Source organism: Scophthalmus maximus, chromosome 15, assembly GCF_022379125.1.
Source record: "Scophthalmus maximus strain ysfricsl-2021 chromosome 15, ASM2237912v1, whole genome shotgun sequence".
NCBI classification, from domain to species: domain Eukaryota; kingdom Metazoa; phylum Chordata; class Actinopteri; order Pleuronectiformes; family Scophthalmidae; genus Scophthalmus; species Scophthalmus maximus.
The window spans coordinates 7991525-8013229 of NC_061529.1; the positions used below are offsets into that span (position 1 = coordinate 7991525).

At 44.2% G+C, this 21705-nt stretch overlaps 2 protein-coding genes across 6 annotated transcripts in view; both read right to left on the reverse strand.

Moving 5' to 3' along the window:
* Nucleotides 1–864: 864 nt before the first annotated feature.
* On the reverse strand, nucleotides 865–4058 carry LOC118286544 (actin, alpha cardiac muscle 1). Its single transcript, XM_035611040.2, has 7 exons — nucleotides 3984–4058; nucleotides 3637–3775; nucleotides 3026–3350; nucleotides 2773–2934; nucleotides 2339–2530; nucleotides 1277–1458; nucleotides 865–1188 (listed from the first exon to the last, which is right to left on the reverse strand). The coding sequence occupies exons 2-7, from the start codon at nucleotides 3763–3765 to the stop codon at nucleotides 1045–1047; spliced, it is 1134 nt and encodes a 377-aa protein (XP_035466933.1). The 5' UTR covers nucleotides 3766–3775; nucleotides 3984–4058; the 3' UTR covers nucleotides 865–1044.
* Nucleotides 4059–11625: 7567 nt separating this feature from the next.
* The window catches only part of aqr (aquarius intron-binding spliceosomal factor), a 48938-nt gene continuing 38858 nt past the window's right edge, over nucleotides 11626–21705 (reverse strand). Inside the window, exons 33-37 of one of the 5 annotated variants that reach the window (XM_047337650.1) lie at nucleotides 20836–20921; nucleotides 17526–17700; nucleotides 16105–16215; nucleotides 13701–15633; nucleotides 11626–12245 (exon numbers count right to left, since the gene is read on the reverse strand). In XM_047337650.1, the coding sequence (XP_047193606.1) occupies nucleotides 15367–15633; nucleotides 16105–16215; nucleotides 17526–17700; nucleotides 20836–20921 (639 nt within the window). In that variant the 3' untranslated portion in view covers nucleotides 11626–12245; nucleotides 13701–15366. Of the gene's footprint in view, nucleotides 12246–13670; nucleotides 15637–16104; nucleotides 16216–17525; nucleotides 17701–20835; nucleotides 20922–21705 lie in introns of all 5 variants that reach the window. The other 4 variants (XM_047337647.1, XM_035610109.2, XM_047337649.1 and 1 more) reach the window with 4 other exon arrangements.

The following is a 21705-nucleotide window of genomic DNA, read 5'->3' on the forward strand; positions in this document are numbered from 1 at the left end:
TGTGGACTATACTGATTTATACTTTTTTTCTTTAAAAAGGACCAAATCTCCATTTCTTGGAGCGGACATGCAGCCTCGCGCGCCCCGAGGTGTCCCCGTGTCGCAGGCTGCTGGCCCGGCTGGTGGAGCTGTTGTTTTCACCTCGGGCAAAGATGATGCTCTGGATACAGTGACAGAGTGAAAGTACCATCCGAGTTGCTAATCGCTTTACAAGGCAGCCTGCTGCCCCTCTCTCTCTCTCTCTCTCTCTCTCTCTCTCTCTCTCTCTCTCTCTCTCTCTCTCTCTCTCTCTCTCTCTCTCTCTGTCTGTGTGGAGGTTTAAAAATAGAAACAAAATATGTGACCCCGCCCTGCACACTGAGATCTGAGATTGGATCAATTCATGGCGTTGCATTGTGCACGTGACCCGTCATTGGACGGTCGTGGGGTTTGGCACCAATCTGAAGTCACGGTTATGTGTGTGATTATCCCTTTTTTTTGTCCCCCCAACTATTTCAATAAATGTTTTATGATTATGATTAATATTATACGCTAAATGTCTCCAGTATGTTTCCAGGTTACAGGCATCCATAAGTCTTGTGTCCAACCTGGGCAGTGGGGGGGGGGGATTACTGGCCACGTGAGCGCGGTGTTTTCAGTCAATGAAACTTTGTGTGGCTTATCCTCTCCGCTCACTATAATCTTTTCTAATTCAAATCTTTCATACCCTCTCCTCGGCTGTTGCGTGATGAGAGGACAGAGCCTCGCCACTTTCGAGAGACACATTGTTTTTATTATTATTATTATTATTATAGATCCTTGCCCAGGTCCTGAAATGCACCCTTGTTCTGTTACAATGGGGATAAAGGGGAAAGAAGTCTTCTGTTGGAAGTCCCGATTCACGTTTATTTATAAACCTATACATATCCACATTTACATTGCACTTCAGTGTAACAAAAACAATTTGACGACAACACTCGAATTCCTGCTTTTGGCACGGGGGGGTAAGAGGGTGAGGAACGGAGGAGAGGGAGTTTGTGTGTGTGGGGGGGGGCAGCCTTGTGCTTAGAAGCACTTCCTGTGGACAATGGAGGGTCCCGCCTCATCGTACTCCTGCTTGCTGATCCACATCTGCTGGAAGGTGGACAGGGAGGCGAGGATGGAGCCGCCGATCCACACGGAGTACTTCCTCTCCGGGGGGGCGATGATCTAAAACACAAGCACACACGTTGCTCCTGGACTCCTCTCCGCCATAGAAGTGTCATAATAATGCAACACAGCAGGGGGTCGACGTTACCTTGATCTTCATGGTGCTCGGGGCCAGAGCAGTGATCTCCTTCTGCATGCGGTCAGCGATACCGGGGTACATGGTGGTGCCGCCCGACATGACGTTGTTGGCGTACAGGTCCTTGCGGATGTCGATGTCGCACTTCATGATGCTGTTGTAAGTGGTTTCGTGGATGCCAGCGGATTCCATGCCTATGCGCAAACACACAGCGGTCAAGTGGGTGAGTGTCAACAGCGCCCGACCCCCTCCCCCTGCAGCAGAGGCCACACCTGACACCGCCGTCAGCTGCCCCCCCCCCCCCCCCCAACAGGTGCTGAAGTGGACAGCTCCGCCAGCAGCTGCGCGCTCTGCGGCGCAAATGTGAACAATGAGCAATGAGCCCCCGGCTGCATCAGATGACTCGTGTCTATTTATCGTCCATAAAGTGCTAAATCCCAAGGTGGATAAGCCGTGACCTCCAGTTGGCGATCCTGACGTGGGCATCCAAAAGACTTAGGTGAGCCAATCATCCAAAAGCCGAAGATTTGAATCAGATTCAAAAGTCAGCAGCGGTAGACGATGACTCGAGTAAAAGTAGCAACATCGTGGTTTAAAAGAAAATCTTCCTTCAGAATTGATTAAGCACAGAAGTATTAATAGCAAGCTTAAAAAAAGTTATTTAGGTGGAAAAGGAAAAGAAAAAAAGATTGGCTCTGATGCTTTACTGTCACGTAGTGTTATCTAAATTAATGCATTATATCTTATGAGTACATCACTTAAAGTACCTGTCACATAAATGGAGTTGAATACAAATATTCCCCTCACTGAAGTTCTACTTGAGCATTTGATACCTGACGAATATACGGAATTACTTTCCACCACAAGCCCAAAGAAAATGCACTGACTGTGGATGTTTTTGTTGGCGGGTTTTTACAAATTATCATTTGTTTTGCAGAAACATGATTCAAAACGTAAGGTTGTTTGTACGAGTTGAATTGTTATTGTAAATGCACTAAGCCACCGCATGTTCACGGGACTGTGCCACTGCAACTTTTTAAGCGAGCCTGGATGTGTCCCCTCGCCTTTACGCACCGATGAATGAGGGCTGGAAGAGGGTCTCCGGGCAGCGGAAACGCTCGTTGCCGATGGTGATGACCTGGCCGTCGGGCAACTCGTAGCTCTTCTCCAGGGAGGAGGAGGAGGCGGCGGTGGCCATCTCATTCTCAAAGTCCAGAGCGACGTAGCACAGCTTCTCCTTGATGTCACGCACGATCTCGCGCTCAGCTGGAGGGGATCAGATTTATACGACGTGAAGTTAATCACACGTTCCGCATTAAACGTGTCATGTGTGCCAATTAGTCCTGTTGTATATTGCAATTGCAGAGGGATGATTGGAACATCAAGAAACTACTCAGATTCAATCTTTTGTGTATGTTTGTGGTGGTGTGTGACTGAGCGTGAGAACATTTACAAATGTCACTGTGGAAACGCGCAGAGCTTTGTGATCATCTCGAGTCTAAACTCACCGGTTGTGACAAAGGAGTATCCACGTTCAGTCAGGATCTTCATGAGGTAATCTGTGAGGTCACGACCGGCCAAATCCAGACGCATGATTGCGTGAGGAAGCGCGTAACCCTCATAGATGGGCACGTTGTGGGTCACGCCGTCACCGGAATCCAGGACGATTCCTACAGCGATAAATGCGTAAAGATGGAATTCCTATACCTGCACTGACTCACGTATTAAAAATCTATTTCACACGTGGTGAACGTGTCGTACCCGTGGTGCGTCCAGAAGCATACAGAGACAGCACGGCCTGGATGGCCACGTACATTGCGGGAACGTTGAAGGTCTCGAACATGATTTGGGTCATCTTCTCTCTGTTGGCCTTCGGGTTGAGGGGGGCCTCCGTCAGCAGGGTGGGGTGCTCCTCCGGGGCCACGCGCAGCTCGTTGTAGAACGTGTGGTGCCAGATCTTTTCCATGTCGTCCCAGTTGGTGATGATGCCGTGCTCGATGGGGTATTTCAGGGTCAGGATACCTCTTTTGCTCTGGGCCTCGTCGCCGACGTAGGAGTCCTTCTGGCCCATGCCAACCATGACGCCCTAACAGCGAGGACCAGGAAAAGGTGATGTGATGGGAGAACAGCTACTAATCATCACAGATATATGCAACTATAACTAGTTACTGTAACTATATGCAGAATTTTAAAAAGAAACGCATCAAAAGTCAGTTTTCCTCAGTTGTTAATGGGAATTTCGATGCGTAATTCTGATGCGCAATTACGCACAAGTGATCTGACCCTCGTCGAAAGCCTTAAATCTGTGGGGGGGGTTACGTGACAGAAATCCTATCGTTACTACTGTAGATTTAATGAAAAGTTCAACTTACCTGGTGACGGGGGCGACCGACGATTGAAGGAAACACGGCGCGAGGTGCGTCGTCACCGGCGAACCCAGCCTTCACCAGGCCGGAGCCATTGTCGCACACCAGGGCTGTGGTCTCTTCGTCGTCGCACATCGTGTCAGCTCTTCAACACACACACACACACACACAAGCTGATGTGGTGAAATGATCCGTTTCAGTTAGAAGATGACCTGTGGTTAGTCAATGATGAAAGTCACTGTCATTCATGTTAAAATCCTGTGTCCATCATTTATCATCCATCCCCTTGTGATAAATCCACTGCTCGGCCTTGTTTTTAGTCCTTGATTCGGTCAGCCTGTGTATATACTCACCAGATCTTTGAGTGTGTAAACCAAGGGGTGCCGAAATGTCACGGTGGGCCAATTTATACCCTCACAAGTGTCAGTGAGATGGGGGCCGAGCAGTGCGACCCCTTCTCCATATTTGGTAGCCCATTGCCTCATTGACAACGGCCGCTCCATGAATGGCTGGACAAGGAGAGGGAACTCCCGCATGGACATGTGTGCCTGCGGCCCATGTATGGAGGACAGCTGGGAGGGCGCAGAGACAATAACAGGCTTCCTTTTGATCTTTTTTTTTTCCTGCCAATAAATCACAAGAACATTACAGAAAAGCCCCACTGTCACCGTGGTAGGCCTGTAGTGAACCTTGCTGAGGATGTGACATATTTCAATCTAATGCCAGTGCAATATTCCTTTGCTTTTAAATCTAGGTCTTATTGAAGGACACAAGCCTCAATCAGAAGTAAAACAGAGAGGGAGACACAATTCACTTGAGCCTAAATATCCTACTTAGGTCACAAAAAACCTTGTGCTGTGGTGAAAGACTAAGGCCACATCTGCTCTTAATGAATATGCAAACAGGAGTTTGATGACCTGTAAAAATAACAGACATCGACATTTACATTTTTTCTTCTTCTTCTAATAATTCAGTCATTTGATCTGTTTTGTGTCCGTATTTCTGGAAGCATCCCTCATCACATCAGACTTGCCGGACACATGCAGCTCCACAGTAACAAACGGAGACACCACTTGTGTGACACAGCTGGTGTCGGCAGCTGTGTCACTCCAAACTCCACGTTTCAGACTTGCCCCATCGACGAAGAGGGGGAAGACCAAACATTCCCATTTAAGCTGGGTGTAAGTGTCCCCAACCCCCCTCCCCCCTCCCACACATCCCCAATCAAACTATTCTTATTAAATTTCATGCAAAATTCTGCACCCACATTCATAAAGGACAGCATGCTGCTAGTTTCACCGTGTGGCAGATGAGAAGATATATATTTGCAGACGCGTTCATATATATTTTGTTTACATAAAATCAATGTGTTTTCATTATTCTAATGAGCGTCTTTGATGTTATTGATGTGGTGGCCATGCGACATGCTGTGTCCGCATATGAAAAATGTTGAAATTATTAAAATTCATGCTCCCTTGCTTTTGCATTTGCATATTTTACTCATTTATTGACCGGTTAGAGTGAAATCCTATTACGAAATAGATACACGATTTATGAAAACAATGTTTTTTCCGGTGCCTTTGGTTGAGACATTTAAAATAGTACACACGAAACACACTCAAAAAAATAGGGTGAAATACTTTGGCCTGAGTATATTATCAAAGGTTATCTAGTGCAGTGAATTTATCCTCCTTGGCATATTTCTTGTCCACCGACTGAACACATACTCATACCTCAAACACCAGCCACTGGACGAATGATTATCTCTTTATGTAATAAAAGTCAAGGTAATGTATTCGTCTGTGTAAGAAAAAGAAAACCTTTAGAGATAAAATCAAAAGCAACGCTGATATAATTTGCTGTTCCCGACATCAAAACAATGAAGAGAAAGGAACATCTCTTGTTGTGACATGTGCCATATTCTTTCTTCATTCCTGCACTGAGGACATGTAAAGTAGACATTGGGAATGACATTGCCGGTTTGCTTGAAACGGACAGAGAGCGAGCTCTGAAGGCTGCGAAATAACATTGGCTAAGAGCAGTGGATGGTCCCAACACAAGGAGGACAAGACAAAAAGGGCACAGCTAGCCATGAATCATATGCTGTTGTCACCCGACCCCGAGCCATAAGCCTTCACTGTGTGACTCTTTGTTTTGGTCTTATGTAATGAATGGGAGGCTGTGGTCTGCTTTTAAACATCCTTTTGCCCCATCTATTCAAATAATGCAAACATTGTGTGACCTGGGATCGGTTACGTCTGTGTGTCGAGCAGAAATATTACGATCAGGAGGGAAAGGTAATTGTCGTTGTGCCAAAGTATTCAATTCTTGATTTCCAGTGTTCATCATCGGATGGCTCTTTTCTTTTTTGCAGTTTGTTCAGGTACCATTGCTGTTAGGCAAAGGTTTCAGGATGTATATAAAGATAACTGTAAAATTTTAGTTCCCAGGTCGCCCACGGGTGCCAAAGGCTCACGCCAGAGCCTGGATTAGATACAGAGACACTGGGAGGATGCTCAAAGTCCTGTAGTGTGACTTCCACTGTAGCTGTTGCTGCTGAGATTAAATCATTGTGGCACGATCATCCTCCTCCTGCTCACGATCCCTCAGGAGACCGGCCTCATTACTCAGCAGCTGAGATGAGATAATAAGGACAAAACTGTCCAGAACAAAAAAACCTATTGATTTTCTATGGGAATTTCACATCATAAACAGAGTAGAAACCCTTGAAAGAACCCTGAGGGGAAGTCATTTGCCTGATGCAGGCAAGGTTTTGTACCTAAATCAATAATGTGCACATATATAGGAATGTCCCCACGCTGGATCGCAGCATTTGAGCCGTTCATCACAAGCTCGCTCAATACAAATGGTCTGAAAGCACTTTGTTCTTTCCAACATGGCGCATTTATCTGTGTTGAGCGTCAGGGGCCATTTAAAGGTCACAGCAGAGAGAGAGAGAGAAGACATGAAACATATTGCTCCGTGAAAACTGGGTGTCCTCTTCCTGGCCCCTGCTCTGAATACGGAGTGACACGCTGTGGCTTATGTGAAAGTCTTCTGCTGGGTACCTGAAAGGAGCACAGAGCCTGGATCACCATCCCCCTGGATGTTAGACAACAGACATATGCTCATTCTGTATTACCCACACGCAGTAAGTCTCACTTTCCTAAAAGTGCACGGTTGAAATGTTTTTGAAATTTGTGAAGATGAACAAGACACTTAGACAATAAGTTCGGAAAAGCGAGTTACATATTCATGAACTGGTGCAGGTCAAAAAGTAAGTTTGTGTTGCTCTCTTTCTTTCTTTTTTAAAAAAATCTAACTGTAACATGATGAAATGAATCAAAACAAAATGCAACAGCATTAATATTCAAACACGCCAAACGATCAAAGTTGGAAAGGAAATGTATCACATTTATTATGAATTTATACCAGAGCATTTATCAGATAAAGTCGTCAATATTTAATCAGTTCATTCATTATTTTATTAGTTGTTTGGTTTAAAAATTATTTTAAAATGGTAAATAAGGCAAATTAGAGAGATTCTATTTTTAATTCAATTAAAGAAAATAACTGCAAAATCTCACATTTGAGAATCTGTTACCGGGACATTAATGATATATATTTTTTTGTTAAATAAATAATTGAATCGATAAGTGATTATTGAATTTGTTGATTATTCATTTAATTACAGATAAATTTATTGGCCTATTTTTTTAGTTTTAAAACAACTGCAGGCATTCATCATATCACATAAACATTTTCCAGCTAAAATTAGCTTAATTTTTCACAAATATGATTGTTATTTTCCAAGAAGAAGTTCTACATGCTGATTCAAAATAAAAAGTGCATTTCTTGGGTTAGGTATCGAATCTCAACATTTCTTTGTGATGTTGACTGAAGTGCGTCCATAGCAACGAGTGTATTTGTAACGAGCAAGTATTAAGTAGTGTTTGGTGAGATATTAGGGCTTGTTGGGCTGTTCTTTGATAAGATACTTCTTGGTTGAAATCAGGAAACTAAACATAAAAATAAAGATCCCAATATCAAAGTACAGTATTGTATGGGCATATTGATACCCACTATTCAAGTATCCAGCTTGTAAAAGGTCTACACTAAGTTCTTAATAGATGTAAATTCAACTTGCACAAAAGCAACTGCTAAATTGTCCAATTTCCAAACCAATGAACCCTCAATGAAAAAGAAAAATCTTCCTCATTAAAGTCCCTCATTAGGAAACTACAAGCCAGTGAAAAGGTTGTGGACTGGAGAGGTGGCCCACTTAATCGCCTGAGATTTCCTCACACAGCCGTTTACCCGCGTTTCCACTTCACCTTGTGTGTTTGCGCGTGGGGCTGAAATTACAGAGCGGTATGTGGTTAATTGAGTGGGGAGGCCGACACTTGTCCCCTCTGCTTCTCACTGGCGGCCTCCCAGGTCTGCCTGCAGCCAGTCGGAGCAGAGCTTTTTCCATAGCCAGACTCAGACCCCACTGAAAAATTCACCAGCTTGCTTGCCCCTCTCTCTCTCTCTTTCTCTCTCTCTCTCTCTCTGTCCATCTTTTTTGGAGGCCTCTCCGTACGGTGCTGTCAGCGTGGCCTCGAGGCCCATCGCCTTCTGTATCCTCTGACAAGCCATGTGGGATACAAAACAGAGAAAGTTGAATTAAAATCAGGGGATTTTTTTTGGCGAGTGACTTGTATCCTCAGGATGTTTGGGAGCAGAACAGGACAGACGCAAAAAAAAAATTAAAAAAAAACCTAACTAGGCCTCAAATGACACAATACTGCCGTTCACATTTGGGCACTTGCCGCGTGACTTCTGGAGGGAATTCGCCCCTCAGATTAAAATCTGCATTAAAAAGAAGGAGGGAGGTTTTTGTCCCCGTGTGCATCAGTCACGAGTGAGGAGTGAGGGGTGAGACGCTTGTGGATTGGAAAATGAAATATTCACGAATCAAATTTGAATAAGCTACAACATAGACAGCCACCCAGATTTATAGGTAGGCTGCTCAGCATAAGTATTTTGGTAAGTCCCTATGAATCCCGAGCTATTTCGGTGCTTGCTGAGGAAGCACAGCGCCACTCAAAACGGACAGGAAAGTTCCCAAGCACCTCGCACCGAGGAATTTCAGTTTGGCTCGTGGCGTTCTGATAGTCATGAATATATTCAATTGATTCACTGAATCTCTACAGCACATTAATTATTGCTTTTATTTCAGCATGCCTTCACCCCGTTGACTAAAAGGTTGTTATGAGAATAAATCTGCTCCCAAAAGAGGATTTTCCCTCGAGGATCTATAAAGTATTGCCTTCAAGTATTTGCACATTTTGCCGCCTTTAAGTAGTTCACTCGAACACCGATATACATATATTCCGTCAGTTGCTGCTGTATTGCATCTCCTTATGACCCAGTCTGCCCCCACTCGAATTACCTTTCAACCATAACCACAACGTTTCATGTTTTATACACGTTTGTCGTGGCTCAGCCAAACGGACGCCTTCGCTGTGAAGTTACTTTGTCTCACTGTGAAGTTTGCTTTCCTGCCAGATTCGGTCTTCGACATGTTGAAATATTCAAAAACATATCTAGTACGCCGCGAACTTCTTCCCCTTCGAAACAAGTTTTTTTGCCGAAAGACAAACATCGCCAGCGCTGGGAGAAGTATGCAGATCATGTAGTTCAAGGTAAAAGAAAGACCACAACAATGTCAAAAATACTCGGTTACTGCTCAAATATAAGTACTAAAAGTATTTTTCAGATAATCAAGTTGGTGTTTAAACCGATCATTTATTTTTCAGTGGTAGAATTTATGTGAGCCACAAAGAGCCAGTTTTCATCGACGATGAATATATTACAGCAAGTTGGCGAAGCATAAGCCGAGTATCGCCCTCCATTCATCCATTATCTATATTGAGTAAACCAAAAGAAACAAGCATTTCATTACTAGGAGTTTTAAATTGGCCATCAAGATGTATCGGTGTTGTTGGTATCATAAACTCAATTCAGTTCTATCCAAGTACAAGAGACGGTTCATCACGCACATGGATAGTGTGACTTTTACATCGACCGGCCACTTTGCGGTGAACTCTTGACTTTACGCATTTACAAGAGTGTGAATGTAAAAGTGGTACTTAAAAAGCAGCCCTAAAAGCGCAAAAGGCACATTATCCCAGTGTCCCAGGTGAATTGTCCTCAGTACACAGGCCCCGTTCTCCTTCACATTCAAAGCTCTTTTTTTCCTCTGGGTGTTGTCTTTCAAAATCCAATAACTTTACTCAAGGCATGAACCAATAATGTCAAAAACTTTCCAATCCATACGCAAGATTTTTGATTTCAAAGGTTCCAGTCTACGGGCGGAAGACGAGAACTTAACCTTGAGCCCAGAAACTGAAAACAAGAACGTCACCCTTGTGGCCCACGGCCAGTTGTAGACTCAAGCCACTTCAGAGGACCCTCATCATTCGAAACAATGAGAGAAAAACAAGCGTCTTTGAGCCCCCGGGTCGGACCACTTCAGACACCATCTCAGCCCTTTACAGTTTTTGCAAAAGATGTTGACACGCCGTGTTTTATTCGCAGTCTGCCTGCCAGGGTTGGCAACTCTCACACTTTCAGCCACTAAGTCGTTACTTTACTTTTACACTTATTTTCCAAGTGCTGTCAGATCTCCTGCTGACAGCAGACAGAGGCACTGCGCAAGCTTTGTGAGACGGTTCATACGAGTTTGGTCAGTTTTGCTTTTTGAGCTTGTTGTCTGAACAAATCAAACACTGGCGTATTAGGTTATGATGTAACTATGGCTGGGTCCAATATAATTACAGTGACGCCTCGTCCACATCTTTCGTTTGTGTAATGCTTTTGTTCTGTTAAAGAACTTAAACTTTAGAATCAGCCAGAAATGGACCAAATTAAAGGGCTAGTTTGTAAAGTGTGCAACAATGACAACATCCATGCTCAGATTTTCGCACAACGTAGCGTGATGGATTATGAACATCAGTGTTTTGTCCTTTGAACTTCACGTTCAAATGTAAAGGCAACTGAGGCTCGGATGATTTGGCACTAGCATATTTACAGCTCCCCACAAGTTTGTCTTATGCATTGTACCTGCAACCATTCCTTCTCTTCATTTTTTTTTGGGGACCAGTGTATGCAGATTAAGCAATTTATGCAATCTTCAAAACTTAATAGGGAAAAATATGAAGTGGGAAAACTACTACCCAAGTATTTAACTATATAAACTCATTTAATGTAAAGTATTTCAATTTCAATCTTAAGTCATGGACACCGTCAACCTGTTTACATGAGTTCCTTTTAACTGACTGAAGACATTTAGACTTTAAAGCTCCACTAACCAATATTTTCACCTTAAGGCAGATGTAGAGAACTTTTTAAAAAATGAAACTTGTCTCTATGAAGTAAAAAGTGATTGCACAGTGTAAAGGCGATAGAAACAAAACACCATTGTTGTCTATAATGGTCTAATATGAGTCTTCTTTTCACCATGTTACTCTCTTGGATGCGGTTTTTGCAGAGAAATGACGACTCGGTTCACATCTCAAAGGAACGGCGCCACCCACTGCGTCACCGAATCCCGTTGATGGAGGAACAGAAGCCTGCGAAGAAGGAGAACGATAGAAAATGAGATAAAACAACCATACAGTTTATAATGTGATAAGGGTCTTTGTAGTAACAAACCCACACATGATTAACAACAAACTGTGCCATTTTAGTAAACTCTACACGTTGTTTTAGCAACTGTAATCTCTTGATCTGAAATCATCTCCCTGCCTCCCGTCTACCTCATGTTGGGATGAGCTCCACACTGTGACCCTAGACAGGAATAAGTAGGCAAACAAAGTGATTTGAAACTTGAAATCCTTCTGTTCATTTCCGTAACTCCATTTCTCTGTTTACCTTCACCTTAAAAATTTCCCCAACGCGGATTTTCCACCAAATACCGAACACAATAAGTCAGTCAACAAACACAGAGGGTGAGTTCAAAGCAGTTTTAATCGCATTATAAGTTTCCAAACAGTCATTTACAAGTCTAAGCATTTCCATTGTTAAATTGCCATTTTCTTTCTTATCTTCTCCATGCAGGGTCATCATGAAAGCAACCGCAAACTCATGCGATGAACACAAAGCCTATTTCCCTTCCCGACAAACCCATACAAATTTGAAATCCGTGGCTAATGACATGTTAACAGAGCAAAGAGGAATCCGTTTTCCAGACCCTCTGGACCTTTTTTGACACATAAATTGCTATAAAACATCTCACTGTGCTGAGTGCAGATCATCTCAGGACGTCTCCACAATAACCAGATGAGAACAGTTCTCCCCCACGTGAAGGATTTCCTCCGTAGAAAAAGCACCAATCGAGCCAGGCCTCAACACAAGGGCTTGCTGTGCCTCATGTTATTGGCACAGGTTCGGCCCAGGTTGGCTCCCTCCAGGAGCACATCGGAGAGTCGGTCCAGGCCGAGGCAGGTGGTGAGGGGGCTGAAGAGGCCATAGAGACCACCTAGGGCGATGCCGAGGGGCCAGCCGATGCACAGCAGAACCACGAGCCAGACAATGCACCAGAAACAGGACCCACAAGTGGCCATCCTAGACTAGAGCAAAGAGAGGAAGTTAGGAGTAGGCCGATATTATACTCAAAGTGAATACACTGTAATTGTGATCTGCAAAGCAACATGCGCCTGCTCGAGTTAAGTGAACATGGAGCTAATACTGAAAAAAACCATCAGAGTTGGAATCTGGGAGAATCTGATCGGGAAGGACAGCGTGTCAGTAACTACAACAGGCATCAGGAGCGTGTTCCTGTGAGTGGGCCGTGCCTCTTCAGTGATGATAAGAGATTATCAGATTGAAATGTGCCCCGTTGATGATCTGGATGTACTTGTCAGGATTAGGCAGTGGCCTTCACAAAGCACGATAAGCTGGCAACCTCGAGCAATAACCACCGGGCCGCCCACTGACACGGTGTCGAAGACCGGCGTTGGCACCTTAGTCACCCACTAATAGCAGATCAGCAGAGATCATGCATGGTAATGAGCATTACTTTATCTGTCAACGCTGATAGCGAACGGCGTCCAGGAGTACGACGCGCCGCTGTTTTGAGCTGTAAAAAAAAAAAAAAAAAAAAAAAAAAAGAACGATAGAAATAGCCTGTTGAATTATCCATGATGAAAAAACTGCTAATTGGACTTCGATGCAACATGAATCCTCGCTACCTGATGATTTATGCAAAGTGTGGTGGCAAACGGAGTCTGAGGAGACTTCTGCTACAGTGACATTATGTTTTTTCGAAGAAATGCAACAGTAAGCTTTGTTAAAAATCCACAATCCACCAGAAAAATCCACCGCCCCGAGGCCCGAGAGCCCTTGAAGTCGAGATTGTGCAGCCGATGTACTGAAAGCGAGTGTGAAAGCGTCGTGTGCTGTCAGACGGATTCCCCGAGGCCCCGCGAAGACACAATGGTCAGATCCTTGCCTCCTCCAGGCAGCACTGTGGTGACTCTACGTATTTAATTTCCTGTTGTGACACGACATGTCATGTGGGATTGGGCAATAGAATTACACATTTAACACGAGAGTGTCCCATGGGGGATCCCATGCTTCTGGGGAAACGCCCCGACTGAAACAACAAAAGAGAAGGTGGCAGCCACTGAAAACACAATTGACATTGCACAATCATGACAACTGGACTCACGACTTCAGCTTTTTCTTCTTGCATGAAACACTCTCTACTTCCCTAACGTTCTTCCTCTTTGCACTCCATTTGTCCTGTGAGCCCCTTTTCATGCCTGATGACCAGAGTCCTCTTTAATAAAAACATAGCTTTGAAAACAAATAGAATGTCGGAAACTCTTATTTGCAGCACAAGGCATTGCATGTAGTAGTTTGTCAGCACACAGAAAAACTTTACACTTACAGTTACACAGGCTGGATTATTCCGCATGCTGTTAGTCAGCCCATTCAAAACAAAAAGTTAGGAGGGAAGAGCTTTGCAAAGTGGCTATTAACCTAATGAATACCTGTCGTGTGTGTATAAAAGTCATGTTCACCTTCAGCAGAGAAAAGGCTCTGGAGTGAGGCAGCTCCCGATCTCCTTCTCGTTTGTCGCTATTTCTTCCAGAGTCCCAGATCCTGTGCGAGGCTCCCAGAGACGCTGTGTGTGTGAGAGAGAGAGAGAGAGAGAGAGAGAGATCAGTAGCCACTTCCCACCAGTTAGCTCTAATTTGCCACAACAAGGTACCACTGGCAGCTGAATTCTCGAGAGGCCAGCGGGGAGAAAAATGTAAAAAGTTAGTGGCTGGGAGGCTCGGCGGAGGGAGGATATTACACAATGCAAACACTCATGTGACTCTGGTGAAGTATGCCTGGTGTCATGGTTTTTTTTTTAGAGGATTATTTGGTGATGTGATACAATACGTCAGAAAACCATGTTTTATATCTAGATATATAAGTTTTTCGTGGTAGTGTTATTTCGAACAGTAAAAAGCATAAGCATCATGTGATACAGTACACTGGTCACAGTCTGCTAAAACTTTTGTTTGCAATTCATATGTGAGGCCTCAGCTGACAAAGATAATCTCCCCTTATCTAACCTCTCGTCCTAATCCTCGCCTCAGCCAACTGAAACACACACCACTCCAAAATACTCGCGTGAGCCTCGACCCGGAGTGCCTTGCTCTCGGAAGATGGAAAAAGAAAGAAAGAAACAGAAGTAAACAGAAAAGAGAGATTACATGGCTCCACACTCGACCGATTGCAGAAAATTTGTCTCTCCGCATCCATCAACACATGCTTCTCCATCAGGTCTTCAGACTGGCCCGGGCGAGAGCAGCTGTGCAGCTGACCTGTTCGCTCAGCTTGCCTGAGGTATGATGTAACAATCAACCTTTGGTGCATGAAAATGAATGAATTTCCAGTCTGTGTTTTTCGCCCGGGGGCTGTGGACTGCGTTAACCTCTCCAATTTAAACCAAAAAGTGGATTTATATTTAAATGACCTAGTCCCAGTCCTCGTTGGAACTTTCGAATGGCTGTTTTATTGAGATCTAGTCGTCGAAACTCAACCCGCTTCATCCAGGCCGATATGAGCTGTTGTGCAGACGACTGTGCGGTTTATACTTCACGCAAAATCATGAATGGCAGGGGGTTTTAGCGCTTGCTGGTTGAGTGACCGTGTACATCCAGAGGGCAAGTTGAAATCCCCCTGCATGCACACGGGCCCCAGGGTAAAGTAACTGACCTACAATTGCAGCTTAGCCGCAGCTTGTCTAGCTGGTATAGGCTGAGCCAATCAGATTTGACTTGTGCTCAAAGCAGAGGAGGGAAACAGATGAATGGATAGAAGTATCATGACGGAGATTTTGACAAGGCTTAAACATGTTGACTATATATACTGTGTTTGTCAGTGTGTGCGTGTGTTAGCGAGAGAGGTCTATAGATTAGAGTAGTATAAGCGCTGGTGGGGGCACGTGTACTTAAACATGTCACAGACAATAAAGGGTTTCCTTTTTTTTTTTAATACAAAAGTACTTAAGGTTACAAAAATCCAATGTTCTGGAAAATGAAGCATTATATTCAGGATTCTTTCACTTAAAAAAAAAAAAAGAAATCCAGAATCACTGACTCGCACACTAATCCTTTTTTTAAGGGACAGTCCCTGGTCCCCCTCAACAACTGAGGCCCCTTTCATCAGACAGTGGTCCCATCCGATGATTCTCTATTGCTCCTTCTCTTCCCCGCTGTTCTCTCCGTCGCTGTCGCTGTCTCTTCCCGGATGCTCTGGCATCTTTGCATGGCCCACTGCGTCTGGATTTTCTTCCTTCTCACTGGTGTCCTCGGAGTTTGGCTCAGAGCTTGCCTCTCCTTCTGGGGTTTCCTGCTCCATGGGGGTTTCTTCCTGCGGCTCCCCGGAGCTGGCTGGTGCTTCCTCGACCACAGTGTCCTTCTTGGTTTGCTGTGGGGGCAGAGCCATCGTCTGCTGTTGCTGCTGAGAAAGAGGGATAGGAACATTTTCAAAATGCAGAATTGGGGCATTTCCACAAATTTTTCATGACACTGAACACATTGTCAAAACTAGCAGTGTTCTGCTGGGATTATGGGTGTCACGATATCCCTGTATTTATGATAATCATAATAATAATAGAATGTTTTATTATTATGTTAATAATAAGCATACAATAATACTGTGTAAATCATGTTTGCTGTTCACATGTAAATAACGCAGGAGACTGTCCGAGTCAGATGCGTTTACAACAGCTGGAACATTTTTAGAACATTCAGACGAGGATGTTGTGAGTGTGTACTGAACATAGCAAAAGCAGCACTTTCTAACTTGTGTCAGTTGTATCATAGAAGTGAAGTTGATATTACCATGAGACAGCCATGTAACAGTAAAGCACAGCTGGTTCTTTTAAATGATACATTGTCTTTCACACTATTATTATATATGCTTTACCTGTCTGTACTTCTGGGAGGTCTGCATCATGTGCATGTACATATTATACACCAGGTTGGCCATCTCCGGCATGTTCTTGACAATTTGGTCTGCCTGTCCAGAGGCATCTCTCTGAGGGGAAGAAAGATGAGAAGAGATCAGTGGGAGAAGGAATCCATGATGTTTTGTGAAAGGAACAAAGATGAAGAATTATTTCCACACTGTTAGCAGTTGTTCGTTCTCATTTGCAGTTGCACCACCTGGTAAACTATTAGTGTGAGGCAAAATGTGCAGGGAAATTACAATTCACTCGCTCGCTGCAACCTGCTTGTTAACCGAAAACAAATTCTCACTCGCTGCCTCCAGCGATCAGTGCACGCACGCTAATAAAAGGAGTCGAGGTTGCAGAGTTTGTTTCATCAAATTAGCATGCAGACAGAGCGTCGCAGCCTAAACAGGGGAGGTACCTGTAAGTGAGCGGAATGTTCAATCGACTGGGCTGTTTCCTCCTAAATACAGGGGTGATGCTCACAGAGGCCCGTTGGGCATCATGTCAATTTGAATGCACTGATGGCTCCAGTACTGTAAAACTTAACCGTGTGTGATTTTATTGCAGTAAAACCCGTCAGTGAAAACATTCACCGGCTGTCCTGGACTCTCTAATCGCGCTGTAAATATGTATGTATCCATATGGAACATTGAGCGGCAGTGTTGTCCTTTATTTATTTATTTTTTTATAACTGCCTCTGAATCAGCACTGTTAAGCAGCCTGTGACAGTTCTGGTTGAGTGTTAACCAGACGAAATCGGACTTTGATTTGCATCTGCGTGTAAGCAGCAGGGGGTTGACTGACTTCAGATAGACGGGCTAAGCAGCGGCCACATGTGTGTGCCCGAAACAGCTGTCCCCCACGGGAATGAACACTCTAGAGTCAGAAGAAGTGTCACAGGCTATGGGGGTATTTTAGACACCTCTGTTGCCACACACGCCAGTCAGTGAGACACTGTGACCAGACAACAGTCGTCTTATAGTGGCCTGGTGGGATTTGGGAGAGTGGTTTTGCCTTCTGACCTTTGGGGTTTAATTATAGCCAGGGCCCCCGTGTTTCCCATGCCTGCAGATAGCCCCTGTAGAATGCTGTTAACAGACCAGGGCATATGGGTAAAGCTGCAGTAAGACGAGGGACCAGAGAGGACCATGGGGAATGGGGATGCCATTCAGAATATAGAGGCAGGATTAGACAGAGGGCCGTGGCAGCAGTGACATGGTGGGGTGCTGGAGAGGGCAACTGTTTTACGGAAATGGCCACTGGTGAAGAAATTAAGCTTGCTTTTTATCTGCAAATCGGAAGCTTGAGAACCTCATAATCAACCAAATCCAATCGAGTGGAAGATTATTTCCCTTCAAGAAACTGCCGTGTGCATGCATGTGTGTTAACATACAGGCTGTTCCTGGCTGTAGTACTCGTGTGGTCGGATGTGCAGCTGCAGAGGTCTGGCAGTGAGCTGGTTGAAGGCGGGAGTCAGCTCGAAGCAGTTCTGGAACAGTGACACACGGGCAAAGATGTACAGACCCAGTCTGGCTCTTGACATGGCAACCACCAGACGCCTCACATCCCTGTGGAGAAAAAAAGAAGAAAAAGTTGGAAATTGGTGTGACACGAGTCGGGGGGAAAAATCAAAGAGAAGTAGCAAAGGTGGGAGAAGCAAGTGTGAAATTGTAAGAGGGGAAGAAATATGTAAGGAGGGGGGACTGAAGTAACAGGATAAAAAGCGGAAGAATCAAGTGTACGACTGTAAGGGAAGGAAAAGGCAGTGGTGTAGGAGGAGAGAGGTTTAGTGAAGGATAAGCAGCAATAGGTAATGGGCACAAAGATGGAAGCCAAGGGAGAAATAAAGAAATGGGAGGCAAAGGATGGGGATAAACATCAGACAAGGAGAGGGAGAGGTGGGATGGTGCAGGAGGGGGCTGATAGGTTACTTTCTCTTGCCATCGTCATCATCATCATGCCAGTAGTATTAAGAGATTAGAGACAGAGGAGTCAACCTGCTTGGCTCAAACCCAAAGTGGTTGTTTATCTGCCCTACTGTTGAGGAATGCTACTAAATGTCAATAAGTTAAACAAGTGGGAAAAATATACAACGGCAAAAGGTAAGACCAAAAGTGAAGATACAACCTGTTGTGTACGAAAATTATTACCCAACTACGTTTCCGCGTCTTGTGCTATTTCGTACTGCATAGGTTGCAGATAACACACATTCAGGAAGATAGGCAGACAGCATGTGCCATCACACAAAATTGAAACAATATAAAAAAGAGGGCACCTGTCAACCTTTCAGTTGGTAATACATCTTTGTATTGTGTGTTTTAGGTGTTTGTTTGGACCACCTAATGGAGCAGTGTGATGCATGACCATTAAGATTGCCCGTAAATCTAAACTGTGAGAAAAAAAAGCCATGTTGAGTTATGGAGGACAACGGAGCCTGGAGGATAGAAGAGCATTTGAGGGGGAGTGAGTGTTTGGCTTTACTCGAGCACCTCTGTTGAAAACAGTCTCAGATTTGATGTGGAATTTTTCACACATGCTTGTGCAGATGTACTTATAAATGCATGGCAACACATACAGTACGCCCAAAAAAAGTGGAACATGGAGTCAACCCTAGCACTTCATGAGATTAAGCGGATTAATTCTTGCAATATGGATGATGACTTCCATGAATATGTAAGTGGAGGAAAATAAGGCTTATGGAAACCATTGTGCAGTGTTTAGGACTGAGTTAACGTGTGCAACCTGTAGGTTTATGAGAGGATTACTGCACATTTGTGAGTGAGAGAGACTGCATGGTGTGGAGGAAAAACTTCAAAGCACCACATTTCCACGGAGACAAACTACAACAACCTAGAACCAATGAGCACAGAGCTCTAGGAGAGATGAACCAATCATGAGGCATGATAGCTCGTGGACATGGCACAACTGAATAACACCCACCTGGGCTGTGCTGTGACATGGCAGGGCAAAATGTGCGTGTGTGTGTGTGTGTGTGTGTGTGTGTGTGTGTGTGTGTGTGTGTGTACATGTCAGAGCGTGTCTGGATCTGTGCTTCCTTGTCAAGGAGTGTGCTCCTACATGTGAGCGTGTCTGTGTGTATCAGCAGGAATGCCTCTCCTGTCAAAGCAAGGGTCAGCTCATCATATGTTCAGCCGTGTCCCCTGTGGTTGTCACGGCAACAGATTGCCACGAGGACAGATGCAGCAGGAGGAGGTAAAAGTCAGTGGTATAGCACGGTGATACCAGAATGTGGAAAACACAATGGACAGCAAAAGAATTCCCCATGAATCACTGCTTCTCTCCAAACCACTGAACTGCACATTCAGAAGAGGTAGGGAGAAATGCATATGAATGAATAATAGGTCGAAGCAACACTATGAAAAAAGTGTTTTTTTCAATTGCTCTGTTATTTAAGAGGAAGCATACTGGTTTTATAGGTCTTGGGCAGTCCTATCTATGTTTAAAAGACAGGAATTTGCCAATTACAAAACTAGATTCTCAGGACCGGTCATGTATCAATGAGTATAGAAACTCAAGTACTATTCTACTTGCCATAATTGAATAATAGCAAAAATAAATAAATAAGCAAATTGTTAAAGGAATGCATTTGAATGTGCACATTTGCACGTGTAATATTTAGTGCAATACAAGATCAAATGAATGATGCCAAGAGGAAATGCAGAGAGGAGTAGCAAGACAAACTACCACTTTAGGCCCGCTGCACTTCTCAGTCCCAGCAACACCAAGTCACCGCTTTATCTAGATAGCAGAAGTGTTTTCCCCGCCAGCTACATCTGACCATGCTCATGGGTAGTGTGTGTGTGTGTGAATTTAGCTAGAAAAGGAATGAGTTAGTATTCACACTGGGGTTCCAATTTGCAGACTGTCCAACGTGAGGAAGGATGACGGGCAGCTACAGTACATCACAGCCAGAGGCCAGCAAGGCTGGCTTAAGCACTGCGGAAGGATTCAGCCTCAATTGTCTGGTATTAAAACATGCAGCGAATTAAGTGTGAAGAGCTCATTGGGATCTCATGGCAGCTGAGGAGTGAAAGTCCATTTCACTACAAATCAATTCAGGGAAATGAAGAAGGAGGCGGCAGCAAGAAGAACAGGGTGCAGAGAGATAAGGAAGAACGAGTTGAAGAATATGTAGAGGGGAGGCCAGCAGGGGAGAACAGTTAAGCAGAGAGCCACGGGATGTGGAATGAAAAATAAAAAAACCTACTGCCGCAGCTTGGTGAACCATCATGCATCTTAATCACTGTTATATGGTTTTGCCTTTAATCAGAACAGAGCTCTTTGTTTGATATTCTCAACCCAATCATAAGCGCACAATAGCTCCTCTTAACCAGGACAAAAGGTACAGTTAGTTCCACAGACATGATCCTTGTCCTGAAGCGCCCTTTGACGCCCCTGCTTCAAGTTAAGCTCATGCATAGTTCAAGACAGTCGCAGAGTTATTGTTTTGTTTTTTCTGAAGCCACATCTTACAAAGATTTAACGCCTCCCGAGAGCAGCTGTCTCAGGAGAGTTTAGCGTCTACATTTATGTTGCGCTGTGTTCCTGGAGGATGTGTATCTTAGGTGTGGTTCTTAGTACACAAGTTTATTTGTGGTATGAATAGCTGTTGAATGTGTCTATTTTGGTTCAGGTACTGTACGTATTTTTTTCTTCTGCTTGGCATGCATTGAAGTCATTACCTCAGATGTCCCACAGCTTTGGTGCGGACCAGTGAGAGGATGATGTAGTCATTTTGCTGACCCTGGAACCTGTCCACTGTTGTCACCTGCATGGACACACAAAGATATTCACAGTTGAACACAAAGTACACACATACACAATACATCATATATGCTGACTAAGCTATGGCAGCATGTATTTTGGAGAGTGTATAAAGTGTTTGGATTTTAGCTCAAATGTTTAGAAACCTGAGCGCGACAGATTTCCGTCTTAAATTCTTTTTCTTTTCCCATTTATTTCTGAGATGCGCTCCATTGCCTGTGTTTTCTTGTTACTGCTGTTATCGCTGTGGGCCACACGGGCAGCCAGCAGGGCTAAGGCGGCTTAGAGGGCATTTGCCGACACTAGCCTCTTACCTGGGCCCATGAGACCCAGGGCCAAGGTACTGGGGGCAACGCTGCTTGACTGGATCCAAGCTTATTTCAGGGAGACAGCAAATGGAGGAAAAGTGGCTCTCTGAGGGATTTTATTTTAAAAAGCAAGAAAACATTTATGTCAGCCAATTTGCTTTCATAACATGGTAATCCTGTCTTGCTGAGAAGCGTACTTATTTCCATAGTACAAGAAGAACAGAGCTGTTGACTTGGCGCTGTCACACCTTACATAATAAAAGACAACATACTGCACTTACACATGAAACTTGATACAACATCAGTTAAAGTAGACGCAAACCAGTAAAAACCAAACTCATAGTACATAACACCTATCAGCCACATCAAAACCCTTAACTGGTTTTGGTAGCAGCCCTTCTTGTCAATCTTTAATAGAGTTGCAGAGTTGAAGGAGCTACTTGGGATGCCCTAGGCTTCAGAAATTTTGTTTTCCGAAAG